General features: G+C 33.3%; 2 protein-coding genes across 2 annotated transcripts in view; one reads left to right on the plus strand and one right to left on the minus strand.

Annotated features, from left to right (window-relative positions):
* Positions 1-590: 590 nt before the first annotated feature.
* Positions 591-1595, minus strand: LOC139786192 (ATP-dependent DNA helicase PIF1-like). The gene has a single exon (XM_071725349.1). It carries the CDS (start codon positions 1593-1595, stop codon positions 591-593), a length of 1005 nt encoding a protein of 334 aa, XP_071581450.1.
* Positions 1596-3277: 1682 nt separating this feature from the next.
* LOC139786193 (5-hydroxytryptamine receptor 1E-like) overlaps positions 3278-15505 on the plus strand; it is a 34747-nt gene continuing 22519 nt past the window's right edge. The window contains exons 1-4 of the mRNA XM_071725350.1: positions 3278-3289; positions 3581-3873; positions 7040-7283; positions 13343-13561. Coding sequence (XP_071581451.1) covers positions 3278-3289; positions 3581-3873; positions 7040-7283; positions 13343-13561 — 768 coding nt within the window. The remainder of the gene's footprint in view (positions 3290-3580; positions 3874-7039; positions 7284-13342; positions 13562-15505) is intronic.

Here is a 15505-nt window from a genome sequence, read left to right on the forward strand (position 1 = left end):
TTATATAATAAAAATTATTATACATTACAGAGAGAAAAAAATATTTCCTTGTTTATATTTTACTAGATTTTTCGCCCGCGCTTTACGCGGGCTGAAAATCTATTCCCCTCTCCTCAAACTCACTCATTAATTAGGAACACCTTTGATATTCTTTCTCCTCAAACTCTAACCTACATCTTCGAATTCTTTTTTAAAAAATAAAAAATAATAGATAATATTATAGATGCAGATTAGCATATTGTCAAATATTTCAAAAATGTAATGTCATTTATTCAGAAAATTATTAAAAGATGAGTATTATTATTAAAGAAATGTTGTTCATTAATATACTTATTATTTCTCGAAAAATTTTAAAAATTTTAAAACCGGTTTCCAACGTTGTGTGTTTTCTAATTTCCGCCAATTTTAAGATATTTGCCCTTTTTTTTGTTTCTCGTTGGAGGAGGAAAATGCCTAATGCATACCCTAGGGCCGGTCCCTAAGGTTATGCCGGACTTGCACCGGCTAAAAACATCCCCCAGCCCCCACCCTCGGTATGATGTGTACAGTTACCCGCCATTATTAGCTCTCATTCATTTTTTCTCCATAATTTACCAAATTTCTTGATATACCACATTTTTAGTAAAAGATGTATTTTTTCCCTCAATTAAATGTCCTTGTTTGTTGGTTTCTTCTATTTTTATTTTTACACTTCCTCTTTTTGTTGCTCTAGAAAATGCTACATAGAGTTGTCCATGTGCAAATACTGTATTTCGTAGATATATTCCTACTTTTTTTAATGTTTGTCCTTGGGCTTTATTTATTGTCATTGCAAATGCGACACCTATTGGAAACTGTCGCCTTTTAAGCTTAAATGGTAGTTCAATATCACTTGGTATGAAATCGATTCTTGGTAGGAAGACAATTTCTCCTCTTGCTGGCCCTGTCATAACCTCCGCATGAATCAGGTTTTGTTTCAGTTCTCTTACAATCAATCTTGTTCCATTGCATAATCCTTTCTTTGAATTTATATTCCTTAAAAGTATTATTATGGCACTCACTTTTAATTTTAGTCGATGAACTGGCATTCCACTTAGTGTCACACTATTTAAAAACTCCGTTGGAAAATTTAAATGTTCTTGTTCTTCTTCACTCTCAATAGAGTCAATGGATAGATATTCTTTTTCTTCTCCTTCCATTAAACCTAAAATGTTGTCATTAATTTTAAACGTGTCCTCATTTTTTGGACAAAGGATCGCTCTATCTGGATTTTCCATTATTTTTTCCATAGTTATTTTTTCTCCAAAAATCTCAGTAATTAGTGATCCTTTACATAAAAATTTGTGTGGAATTTCTGTTGTATCTTGTTGTAGTCCATCTGTATTCGTCAAGTTACCCTCTCCTAATTCCATTAGCCAATTTGCAAATTCTCTTTCCTCCCCTGTTCTCATATTTTCCTTAAGCTTAATTTGAATTACTTTCTTCCATATTGGGTTGTGTTTTACAGTTGACTCAATTATAGCTGTTCTGTTTGCATGAGCCACTACAGGTAAATTTTGTCTGAAGTCTCCTGCAAAAAGAATTACTTTTGCTCCAAATGGTTTTGTATTCCTCATCAGATCTCTTAATAATTTATCGACTGCTGTTAGAACTTGACTTTTACTTTAATTTCCTTCTCCTTTGCAATAAGCGCAACATGATAATTCAAGTCTCTTTCTTGGCGTATTCTCTCAACATGCCTGTGTGCACGTTTTTGCGAAACAACTTCCACTCGTTTTCTTCTTGCTTCCTCATTTTCATCGGCTCTCCTTTGAGTATGTCTCTGGGCATCTCCTTCTAAACGTTGTGTCCTTGCCTCATCAGTTTCTAACACCCTTTGCTGTGCATGTCTCTCTGCATCATTTTCTAATCTCTCTTTCCTTTCCTCCATACTCTCACTTTCTCGCTGTCGTCGTCTTTGCTGTGCATGTCTCTCTGCATCATTTTCTAATCTCTCCCTCCTTTCCTCCGTGCTCTCACTTTCTCGCTGTCGTCGTCTTTGCTGTGCATGTCTCTCTGCATCATTTTCTAATCTCTCTCTCCTTTCCTCCATACTCTCACTTTCTCGCTGTCGTCGTCTTTGCTGTGCATGTCTCTCTGCATCATTTTCTAATCTCTCCCTCCTTTCCTCCGTACTCTCACTTTCTCGCTGTCGTCGTCTTTGCTGTGTATGTCTCTCTGCATCATTTTCTAATCTCTCCCTCTTTTCCTCCGTACTCTCACTTTCTCGCTGTCGTTGTCTTTGCTGTGTTTGTCTCTCTGCATCATTTTCTAATCTTTCCCTCCTTTCCTCCGTACTCTCACTTTCTCGCTGTTGTCGTTTACGCATGCCCTCCGAACTCACTCTAGACAAATTTCCTTTTCTTCTCTTTCTTGGCATTTTTCTCAAATCCACCAAATAACGCAATGTATATTAATAATTAAGTTTATCCGTCTTAATTAATTATATTTTAGTCTTTTATAATAATTTTACAATTCCTTTCTTACATATATTTTGTTGTCTTTTTGTTAGAACTAAACTTCTAACGTACATTTTTTTTAAAATCACGTACATTTTTTTAAACAAAAATCGGAAACCCCTTTATTATTAGAGCATGTTTCTTTAATTTATATTAATTTATAATTATTTCTATTTATTAGACAGACAGACAAACAGTCGGGTTTTATATTATAATAGTATGATATGATTTTTTTATATAAGAAGCATTTATTTTTTTTGGCCTTTGCAGCTTCCTCCATTTCATAATTTAGTGCTGCTCTTAGCAGTAGATCATCCTGACCGTCTTTTAACGTACATTTTTTTAAAAATTACGTACATTTTTTAAAACAAAAATCGGAAACCCCTTTATTATTAGCAATTTTTTTAATTCTATTACATTTTTTAGTTCTTTCTATCCCTATCATATTTCATATTTCATATATAATTTTTTAAGATTCGGTCAATTAATTCCCGAAAAATTGGAAAAATTTCTGATAGCGGCTTCCAAAAAGATCGGTAACGAAAAATTATACACTTTATAGCACTCCCCGGAAAGTTCTACCCCTGTTCCTACGAAATTTGAAAAATTTCTAATACCGGTTTCCAAAAAGATCGATAACAAAAAATGTACCCCTACACTTCATATACAATTCTTTGCGATTCGGTCAATTATTTCCCGAAAAATTTGAAAAATTTCTGAATCGGTTTCCCCGGAAAATTCTAGCCCTATTTCATATACTTTTGGTAAAAATTCGATTCAAAGGTTTGGGCTGGGCATTGATGAATCAGTCAGTCAATCAGGACATTTGTCTTCTATATAAAAAAAACCGGTTTCCAGAAAATCGGTAACGAAAAACTATACACGTCATGGCACTCCCCGGAAAATTCTACCCCTGTTTCATATACTTTTGGTAAAAATTCGATCAACTAACGAATGAGTAGTTCGCGGACAGACGGACGGACGGACGGACAAACAGTCGGGTTTTATATAATAGTATGATAATACAATAATATACGAGAATTTGCATTTACCACGCAGCAAAGACATGTGGAAATTCTGTAAAAATATGTTCTTTATGTTAGGCATTTTTCCTAACTGCGCTGCTCCTGTTCATCACCTTCCTGACGATAGCAGGTAACGCTACCATCTGTTTCATCATCATATACTTTAAAAGATTTCGACGCTCCAATTACTTGGTGACCAGCTTGGCGGTGAGCGATTTGTTAGTCGGTGTGGTGGTGATGCCACCAGCCATAATTTATCAAGTATCAGGCGACTGGTACTTCGGTTCTACCTCATGCCACATTTGGCTCAGCGCCGACGTGCTCAACTGCACTGCCAGCATCTTCAATCTCTGCATGGTTTCCATAGATCGGTGAGTTAATTAGCGACCAATCATCGATATCCAAGAGTTTCAGCAAATCACGGACCGGCTTTGGATTTTCACAAAAATTGAAATCGCGCCATAGGTAGTCTCATTGATTAGTGTTCTCGGATAAATGCTTCAATATTGCAGAATATAAAATAACGAAATATAACACGCATGATGCCACGGGAGAACAAAGTGGTGCGTGGTTGACCCGCCCTTAACACGTTCACGCCGGTATGACCCATCAGAGGGTAGTATCAGAGTACTATATATTAAGTATTAGCAAGTTTGGAATGGTCAGACTATTTTATTATTAACCATAAATTATGACTGCATTAAATAACAGATGTACAATTTTATATGTTGATATTAAAGAGTAAATTTACACAGAGTAATTTAATATTCTCAACAAAAAGATAAATAAATTAGAGAAAATGCCATTTTTACAGTCCGAACGAGATATTTTGGCCTAATAATAATAATATTGTGTGAATTTTGTATACTTTTTTCAAACTCTCAGTAAACTAGGCGTTAATTTTTTGTCAGTCTTTAAAACACAGTTCTTTGTTGGAACAATAAATCCACATAATCGATTACATAAGTACCTATATATATGTGGATTTACTAATAGCGAATTCGAGCACTTGCACTGGTGCACACTGAGTGCGCACTATAATAAGGCTTGTTTATAATCTATTCTTATATTTAAAGTCGCTTAAATACACATTTAAAAACTTTTTATCCAATAAAACAGTCTGTAATATCTATATATGGATGCTGTACAAATCATTTTATAGACTAAGAAGTATTTAAGATGATCTGTAAATATAACAATTGATTAAGAACAAGCCTTAAGATTCAACCGGGATCGTAAATGGCATTTTCTCTAATTGATTGTATATCATATGATCCTGTTTCGCTTAAAGTAAAGTAAAGTAGAGTCGTCGAGTAAACGCCTTGCTATAACTTTATACTTTTCTCAATAACTAAAATAAATTAAAATCAGCACTTCATAATGTAACTATTTTGATTTTCGAGAAATAATTTCGGTGTTATGTTGATGAGCGACTAGCTCAACTACCAATTTTATTAATTGTCTTCTTTCTGATGAAGAATACAAAAGTTATATAGCTTCGTGCCGCCGATAAAAAATATAATAAATTATGCGCTAGTGTGAACGTGTTAAAGAGTCGCTGTCGCTGTCGACGACTTCGGTTAATTAACTCTAGTTAGCCTCCATTGATTATATAATATTAATAGAACAAGACAAAGCGCGGGCGAATAAACAGCAGGTTGAGCAGTTAAATTAATGCTGACCGAAGTTGATGCAGCGAATATTCCCGTAGTATATTAGTGTATTGGTAAAAGCTCGAAGAGTGTATAGATACCGTGCATCACGTGACAGTTTATTTTTTATTTTACAAAATATTGCAGTATTAATTTTTTTTAAATTGATTTAGTGTATTTTCGGTTAAATCTGTTTCCTAAAAAAATTTCGAGAACAATTTAAGTTATTCTTTAATATTATAGAGGAAAGTCCCCTATTATGAGATAGGCTCCTAATATGCGACAGCAAGGTTTCTGCTAAACTAATAGGCCCTATCTGTTGGTTTTACCATGAACTTATTACCCTTGGGATAAAACCTATTTAGTAGAAAATTCATTGTTTGATCGTGCGTGTAGTCGTTCAGAGAAAGAAATTGTGAAATTGGATGTTGTCAAGTGCCATGGATATGAGTCTTTAAACCTTGTTTATTATATAATTAATAAATATTTGGCAATAAGTTCTGCATGCAGCGATAGAGTAAGGTCGTATTAATAGGAAAATACGGGATATGTTGAGTTGCTCAATTGTAGAGATTAGATTTAGTGATCTCGAAACCGCAAGGCGTGGTGCTCGTAACATGAGATACTCAGGGTACTCCTGGGTTGCTGGAGTATGAAAGTTATTGTATAGTAATAAAAGAAGAGAAAATACTATATTAACGTTAAGGGAAGGTTTATACGAATTTATAAGACTGTGCTGACCTTGATTTGAGGGGGAAGGGTGGAGGGGGAAAATTAGGTACAATATTGAGTATAAGTGGGTTTACGATTGTTGCAAATATGCTTCTCCATTACATTTGTCTTTCAAAAACTTTAAATAAAGTTTTTTAATTGCAATATGATGTATTTTGCACTTTATTAGCGATTTCCCGGGGTCTCTCATATTAGGAGCACACTTTTTCGATTTTTTTGAAAGTTTATTTTTTACATTTTTCTAATTTTCAGAAAAATCAATATTTAAATTAAATTTTACATTTCAGCATCTTAAAGCTTATTAAATTCCCTTCATAATGACCTACTATATTTTTCAATTCTGCCCATAAACTTCCGGCAATCACACAAAATAGATGTGGTATCTCATAATCGGGGTCTTTCCTCTAGTAAATTATAAAATTATTAAAATAATTTCCTCATTATTTAAATTTTCCGAAATTTTTAATACATAGTTGTGCACCTAAGGATTAAATAATAAGTTTATTTCAGATACAATTGATTAATCTAGTAACCTATCCAATCCTTTGTTCAACTTCACTTCAACTATACTCCGATCCTGTTCAGAAACGTCATTCGATATGCGGGTTTCAATCTTGAGCTGGGTTTAGTGTACATTATTCTACTTAGAATGCATGCGTGGTACACATTTTTTATATTCCTCTGTTACATAGTAATTCTTTCTCGTTGTATCTCTTTTTCAAATATTGTATGGCTATTATATTTTATCTCAGTTACGACTTAAATATTTGCGAGATCAGAAAGCAATACGATAACCGTTTCCTGTTTGTCGGATTCAGACACGCTATTGTTTCTGTGAATAATGTCGCGATGTCTCTCAATCTTTTTTCACGTTCGTTTCCGTTAATTGCTCGAGCATAGAAATCTCGACTCTTCGAAGCTTTAACAAGCTCTACACTATCGGAAGGGTTGTTGATACACGTCGAGAAACACAAAAGCAAACGAGAAAGCAAAAACAAACGACTCGCTGCCGGCGTCGACATTTCTTTCTTTCGTCCACTATAGCTATCATATAGAATCCGAGGATTTCGTTAATTTTATTTTTGTGTCAGATTAGCCGATATATAAATACGCGAGACTTTAGACATTCTCACTTTTCCTTTCTATGTTAAAGATTCTGGTTGATCATGAAACCGTTGAAATATGAAACGAAGAGGACGAAACTACGGATGTCGCTATACATCACCATCATTTGGTCTCTAGCAATGTGCATTAGTCTGCCGCCCCTTTTAACGATGGGAAACGAGTACGTGGAAGTTGAAAATGGACCCACGCTCTGTGCACTTTACCAGCATTTTATTTACCAAATTTACGCCATCGTAGGAAGCTTCTACATTCCGCTGCTCGTCATAATACCAGTCAGTAAGCTAAATAAGTGTACTTAGACTTATTTGTTAGAAATATTTGATATGATTTAAAACAAGATTTAAGTTGCCATTTTTTTGCATTTTTAAAAATTAAATCTTTATATATAAATATTATATTGGTAAAATATTAAATTTTAAAAAATTGATTGTAATTTTAGTTATATATGTAAAGTTTATATTACCCATACAAAACTTATCTTTTTCAAAAAAAGGTAAAAAGTAAGGTCCAAGTATACGCGCTCCATTTGTACTTTCTACTACAAAAACAATGATATTAGGAGGTTTGCGCCAAGTGAATATGATAAATTAGTAACATCTAATTTTCTTAATCATGTTCCTTTGTTATACTTGTTATGTATCTGTTCTTTTTTTATATGTTACATCGTTGTGTTTGTTAGGTGTATGTTATTAAAAGTAATTCATTGCCGTTATTATTTTCATTTTATAATAAAAACGTTATAAGAAACGCGTTACTTTCCAACCTTGCATCCTATTCCAAAAATACAGCAAAGAATTTAGAAAAAAATAAAATTATTAAAACTTACACAAAACACACTTGGCGTTCCCGGGTCGTATTAACAACTTTAATATCTCCTATAATTATTTTTGTAACATATGTCACACGAGTAGCAGCATAGAAAGGGCACGCCAAGCTTTCGAATAAAGCTTTATTTTCAGGAAAAAGCACTTTGAAAGTTAATTGAATACGCGTGCATTTGACTGATATTTGACATAATAACGATTTTTGTTACAATCTGTATGATTTACTATCTGCAGGATTAATTAATTCAGTTTACTCTTAAGGTAAACCAGTAAATTTGTGTGAGACAAAGAATAATTTTATTTTTTACACATTTATTTCTTATTTAATTAAGATATTGTTAAAAATGTTGACCATTCTGTCGTATACAAAATTGTATTCTGCGAATTAAAATAGGATGGATTGTTTCTAATGTATTCTGTTCTTGTAATTTATTTTTAAATGCAAGAATAATTTTTCTTTTCAATTGTTCAAGGTTTGTGATCAAAATTTATTTTGAAGAGAAAACTTGGTTTGGAAAAAGTTATTATTTCAACTTATTTTAAACTTTCGAATCATCCCTTTTCTAATTATAGCTGACTTTATACATAGTATACAGGGTGTTTATTTGAAAAGTTTCCACCCTCAATATCTTCTAAACTCTAAAGTATGCGTTGTATGAAAAAATCTTTAATATAAAAGTTGTAGAGTTTTCTATGAGATATATGATGGTAATCTTAAAAACTATGTGGATGGTTTTCAAAATTATTTTAAGATCAACTTTTTTTCCTAAATGGAAAGGGATGTTGCGGGATTTGATAAAGCAGATAATTTTACGTCCAAAATCCTTTGAGACTTACCTACTTGTTTTAATATTTTCTTTCACTTAAATATTAGAAAAAGTTGAAATACGTGCATACTTTGTAACCTGTTGTGCAAACGCGCGCGCGCGCGCGTGTATGTGTGTGTGTGTGTGTGTGTGAGAAAGAAGGATTGAGATAGAACGAAAGAATTGACGATTACAGTCCTTTTTCACTCATAAATCATTTCTAAAATGTCCATTATCTTTTTCAATACAAAAATAAATTTTGTTTTTAAATTCTTGTCTTACATTCTACAAAATTTCTCGAGAAATCTTCCAAGTTCTAGTTATTCACGGAGAAAATTGCTACGGTTGTTACAACAACATTCTCTATGATTGAAAAAGAAATGTATGTGAATTCAAGTTATATTGATATTACATTAAATGTAGCTGTTAAGATATGCTCATCTATACGATTCTCATAATCGTAGTTCTTTTCTTACTATAAGTAACATTCGGTTACAATACCCTCATATATAGTTACCTCAACCAAAGGATTATTGGTACTCTTTCTAAAGTGGTCTGCAGTACAAATAGTATGGTTGAGAGATCTATAAGATATAGTTGCATGGTACAGCACTGATTGTGAGAGTTCAGTTCAATCGCAGTCACTTCCAGAGTACTATGGTTTCCATAACCCTTTTGTATTAATGAGCGAAAAATAACATTATTATTCTGTTGTAGCAACCATAACTTTTTCTCCGTGTTGAAGTATTTCAAGAGAGAGAAAGAGCACGGAGAAAAACGGCTGAGGTTGAAACAACTAAAATTAAATTGTTGACGTACGAATTGTTGGGGCATCTACATTGTTTTGTGTCTCAACATTTACTATGTTTATGTGTACCAAATGCATACACGGAGAAAAAGTTACGGTTGCTACAACAGAATAATAATGTTAATTTTCGCCCATCCATACAAAAGAGTTACAATTGTACTCTGGAAGTGACCTATATGGTTGCCCCAACCTTAGTGAGGGTAGCTGCTATATGGATGTTACAACCATAATATATGAATGTTACAACCGTAATGATTATGTGTAGGTACGGTGTTCCTGCAACCATAGTTTTATATATATATATATATATCCTATCTTAAGTTCCTTCTATATAGCATTGATTTAGAAAAGGAAATAACACAAAAAAGAGAATATCACAGAATTGATAAACTTTTTCCTATATTAATATAAATAGATATGTGAATACAAACATATACATAAAAAAAATATTTTTTATATATGTAACTTGGCGTTTGCTGGGGTTAGATTAGCTTAGATTAAATTAGGTTAAATCGCCAGACTCTGCCGGTAGAATACGAGTTTAACGTGGACATTGTGGACACAGTTAATGCTAATTAGATTGGCAGCAAATCAGAAATTTGCTGCCAATAATTGGCATATAGCGAACATTTTGCTGGCAGAAATATAAACTGTAACCTAAAAATGTTTTATTTTATATCTTACCTTTGAAAATAGAAATAAAGTCCTCAAATCCTAATGCTTTGAAGATAAAGCTCACAAGCTTTATCCATTACCACAGTTGTATCCAATTACCACAAATGTAATATAACACTTTATTTTATGCAGTGAAAAGTCTTTTACGATGTGACTGAACTCTCAATCAGTGCTGTACCATGCAGCTATATCTTATGGATCTCTCAACCATAATATTTGGTGCAGACCACATTAGAGAGATAGCAATAATCCATCGGTTGAGGCAACCATATACGAGGGTATTGTAACCGAATGTTACGTATCGTAAGAACTACGGTTATGAAAACTGTATAGATGGGCATATCTTAACAGCTACATTCAATGTAATATCAATTTAACTTAAATTTACATACATTTCTTTTTTAATCATAGAGAATATTGTTGTAACAACCGTAGCAATTTTCTCCGTGTATAGTTGTCTTCACTACTTCTCCGTAGCTAAGCCCGTGTGGTCGTAACAACATATCATAGTTGCAGCACCACCGCGCCAGCGCTGACATCAATTCTCTATGGTTGTCCCAACCATAGGTGTATAGTGATCTCAACTACGGCGGCATGACTACATTAATGTGGGTGTAACAACCACAGATATGGCTGCTCCAAATGTTACTATTTATTGGTTGTGGAAACCATAATTTTGCATCTGGTAACCATAACATTTTTTCCGTGAGAGAGAGAGAGAGAGAGAGTGTGTGTGTGTGTGTGTGTGTGTGTGTGTGTGTGTCCGCACAGGAAAAAATCTAATCTAACTAAAATCGTTCTCTTCATTCTTTCTTTCTCGATCCTTCTCTCTCTTTCTCTCCCCCCCTCTCTCTCCCCTTCCCTCTCTCCAAATGTGTCGAAACAAAATCTGCATGGTTTCCAAATCTCTCAAGAGAATACCCGACATGCATAACTTCGTAACGGCACTCCATCTCTTCGAGTTAAAGTGGAGTTAAAGAGTTAATAGGATTAATCATCGTATCTCAAACTTTACATACAAGTTACATAGAAGTAGAGTTAACATTATCTCGCCAGGGAAATAATTTTATAATCGAATCTGTGATAACAACACGAAATAGATATACGAACTTAAAAATGCACTATTGAAAAGAAATTGTTACAATAGTTTGATACACCTTCCCAATATTAAGAAAGAAAAGAGTAATATTTTGATAAATGTCTCTTACATAGTATTCTTTATTTAATATAGTAAAAATATATACTATATAAATGAGTTCTAACTATATTTTATACTTTTAAATTATTTAAACTTTTTCTAATAATCTAGATAATGTTTTAAACTGTTTACGAACTGTTTAATATATTCTATTTGCTGTAGTAATTCTTTAAAATATTCTTTGATAAACTTAAACAGCGGCAAGGAATTGAGAAAATGATTTACGTTGGAGAGATTTACGTCAAAAAATCAATTTTCTTTTACTTCTGTAACTTTAATGTTTAAGGTCTTAAAAATATTTTTAAAGATTGAAGTCAAAATTTAAAAAATTAGCAAAGTTTTAGATACTGTTCAAGAAGTCGTTGTAAAAAAAATTATAAACAAAATTGCAAGTAAGTGCGGAAAATAATGTGGAATATCGTTAACTTTTGCTTACGAAACGTTGAACGTAGATTAACCTGAAGCTGATAGCGCAATTGTGCAGGTTTTCATTAATTCATACGAGCACGATACGAGTCTCCTAGTACATATAGCTCTCTCTCATGTACAGCAAGCGTTGCAGATATGTGTATGCAAGTTGAGCGATTGTATCGTGAGTACTATCGATTCTCCGATTATCCGAGAAGATAAATTCGCCGCACGTGCATCATTTCAGCGAACTGGAAGAGTCGCTTTCGATAACTATCCGTAAACAAAGATGAAATTACACAAAATAAATTAAACGGCACTCGCGGGCAAAATTATTCCATATTGGTGGACAATGTTAACATTAACGGTCGAGCAATTTGCGCGGGATAATTCGTTATTAATACGTAATTTATGTCATTATTAGCGTAAACCTTGCCACGTTGACGCGCGTCTGACGTGCTGTGATGCGTTATTCTACATTTGGATATTGGATATTGGAGGATTACATTCGTAGAGGCTGTTCAATATTCAATATTTTTCTTGACGACACTCTCGCTGAACATTCAGTTACTGTGTAATATGTGTAATACACGGAAATCCGGCAGCCACGAACTCCAATTTGGCATTTGAGCAAATTAATTTCGAGTGAGGGATCAATGGATTAGCATAATTCCCTTCTATGTTTCTTCATTCATTCATTTTCATACAAATACAGAATATTATTGATAATTTGTTATCTTAATGAATTTCGTTTCTAGTTTATCGAATGCTCCAATAGTTACTTAAAAATATCCTAACGCCTCTCGCATTATTAATTATGTCACTGCCAATGTTTCTTCGTTTTTCGTGACTTCAGGCTATGACAGTTTACCAAAGTATTATTCATCGTTGTAACTCGACGCATCATCCGTTATTATATGAGGTGCAGGCTTTTTTATTTGTTATGAAGGAACTTACGTTACTTATTCACGCACATATAAAATACACGTTCGTGGAAATTCCGCCACATGCATTACATAAAAATACGTGCAATAGAATTGATTATATGTAAAATATTATTCATTAATTACAATATATTTGTAAATCGTCATGTTGTTACGTGCGCGACTAAGTAAATCAGTTGCAATGCAATCTTGTAGTACACAATCGCCAGAAATATCCAGTGTCACGTACGATATATTCGTGTTAATTCGTCCGTACGCCAGACATAATTGCAGGTCGCATGTTCGGTACAAATATTCTACTGTAAATGCCTTGCGACAAGCCCAACGCCCATCTGATGGCATCGCACGCGGTAAATTAAGCGACCGTCCTCGGACATGACGACTAATTAAATTTATAACACCTAGGTAAGACTAAATGGACCCGTCTCGCGACTGTATCATGCCGTAACCGGCGTCAACGATACCTGAGAAATAGTTACTGACGTTAACTGCCACGAAGCTACGTGACACGTCAACTTTTCTAGGAAGAAACCCCTGCATAATTGCAACTCTAATACTTTTTGCTACTAATAGCGCGACTATAATTTCTTATCGAGATCATAATTTTTTCTATCGGTCGTATCCTAAATGTCGGCGACATACATTAAAGGTTGTTAATTGTATTACAGATGAACTACAAATTATTCAATGCCGCGCGTGATAAATCTGCCATGAATTATCAAGAGGGTCGATTTGACATGGAATTGGAACTCAATATCGACATTGATCCGTCTTCCGATCGCTGCAGGAACATGCGTTCAATGAGCTGTCCACGACATTCTCACAACGAATGTGTAAAGCCACCCAATCTGCCGGATATACATTTAAGAAATACCACCACATCTACGGTAAGTACGTTTTTCTTTTCAATTAAAAATTGGTTTCCTTGATGATTGGTTTGGGTCGAAAGAATTAGAATCTAATTAAGGGTAAAATTCAATTTTTAGATAATTAAGAGTAAAATTTAATTTTTTATTAATTTGGAAAATTTATTTTAATCCAATTTAAAGCAATAAAATTTAATTCCAAATATGTATATTAATTTTTCATAAAATAAAACCCATTTAGATTTACTTAAAAAATGGCTTTGCTTTAGAATTTTAATTAGTACTCTGAATTTTCATCTGTTGTTATCTTTTAGAGAAGTGCGTCATATTTTTTGAATATCTTAGATACACGTACTTGTGTGTGACGGCATTAATCCCCTTGTGTTTACAATGTATTACACTGAAGTTGTGGCACGCGGCGTCTCGTCAGCTTCGGGCTTCGATCCCAAAATTATTAATGCGTCTAACGCTTGTCGAGCTCAATGCACTTTCACGTTAGTTAAGCGTCTTAACCGTGAAACGACGTGAAAGAGCTGATTTGCATCGCTGCCGCCAGTTTCCCACAACTAAGAGCACGGATCCCGTTACGATCCCGTGCGCTTTAATATTTTTATATATATGCTGGTGCATGATTCTTCTCGTCGTTAAACAGTCTTCAAGCGCATTTATTGATTGAGTCGAAACACGTATTCGAGAAATAAGAAATGAGATATAAGGGGACGATTGCGATAACTGTGGCCCCTTGATTTGACGATGGTTTCTGGTATTTTTTAAGCTAAACAAAAAATTATATACGTCTTACGGGGCTAACTGCTCTAGTTTTCGAGATATACAGTGTTAAAGTTAAAAATAAAGGGATGATTATGATAACTTTAGCTCCTTGAAATGTATGGTTGTTGGAGGCATTTTTGGCGAGAAACACGGAAAAAATAATAAAAAAATTCTATGATCAATATTTGTCTCTATTTCCAAATTTTGATTTCAAGTTTTTAGAAATGGAGTTATAGATTAGTTTTTTTTATGCGGAGAAGGGGCTCCGCCGCAGGCGGATTAAGATTTACGTTCAAAAAACGTAAACAACACAAGACATTAGAACGAGGTCTACCTCACCTCACCCTGGCTTGCTTATTGTATAGAGCGAAACAAGGTCTATTATTATTGTACGATTCGGGTTTTCAACTTTCCATGCAAACTGAGGTCCACACCCACCTATCCCCGTATATATGTGTACTGTTTATCCACACAATTGAAGTATTATTTAAAAATTCATATTATTTATTTTTAACTTTAACATTGTATATCTCGAAAACTAGAGTAGTTAGCTCTATAAGACCTACATAATTTTTTGTTCAGCTTGAAAAATACTACCTGAAACCATCGTCAAATCAAGGGGTCACAGTTATCGTAATCGTGTCAATATAAGAATTATGTTAGTATTAATAGTGACTTATTATTTTTTTAAATTATAATAAATATATTCATTGCTAATGTTTATAATAAATGTGCTTATGAATTACAGCGAATGCTATCAAAGTATATGGCGTGAAAATTTTTATTGATATTATGGTAGAAATTGATACATACGCTATTCGCTTTATGTAGCGATTTCTTCGTTCATAAAAATTATAATTACAATTTCTTATAAAAAGTTTCTTATAAATATATTCAGAATAAAAATATTATTTTATTCTGAAAAATTATTTTATTCTGAAAAATTAGGTATTATAATGAAACAGATATTTATTCATATAAGGGCTGCAAAGGGGTAAATTTTTGAAAATAATTATTTTTTCAAAATATTATGACGTTTTAATAGAGATGTTTTTATAATAAACATTTCTTAATATCCCGAATAGTTTTTAAGATAACACGAAAAAAGCCAAAAAACAGCTTTACATATAAAGAATGATTTCATTAAGAAAGACTTCAAGGATTAGAATCCAAATATTTAATTATATTCAAATT

The sequence above is a fragment of the Temnothorax nylanderi genome, unplaced genomic scaffold (genome assembly GCF_030848795.1).
Source record: "Temnothorax nylanderi isolate EJ_2023f unplaced genomic scaffold, tnyl_v1.0 TNYL_tig0978_pilon, whole genome shotgun sequence".
Lineage (NCBI taxonomy): Eukaryota > Metazoa > Arthropoda > Insecta > Hymenoptera > Formicidae > Temnothorax > Temnothorax nylanderi.

What these genes read in the sequence shown, in the direction of transcription:
- LOC139786192 (XM_071725349.1), bottom strand. Translation starts at nt 1,595, where the DNA reads ATGAGGAATACAAAACCATTTGGAGCAAAAGTAATTCTTTTTGCAGGA.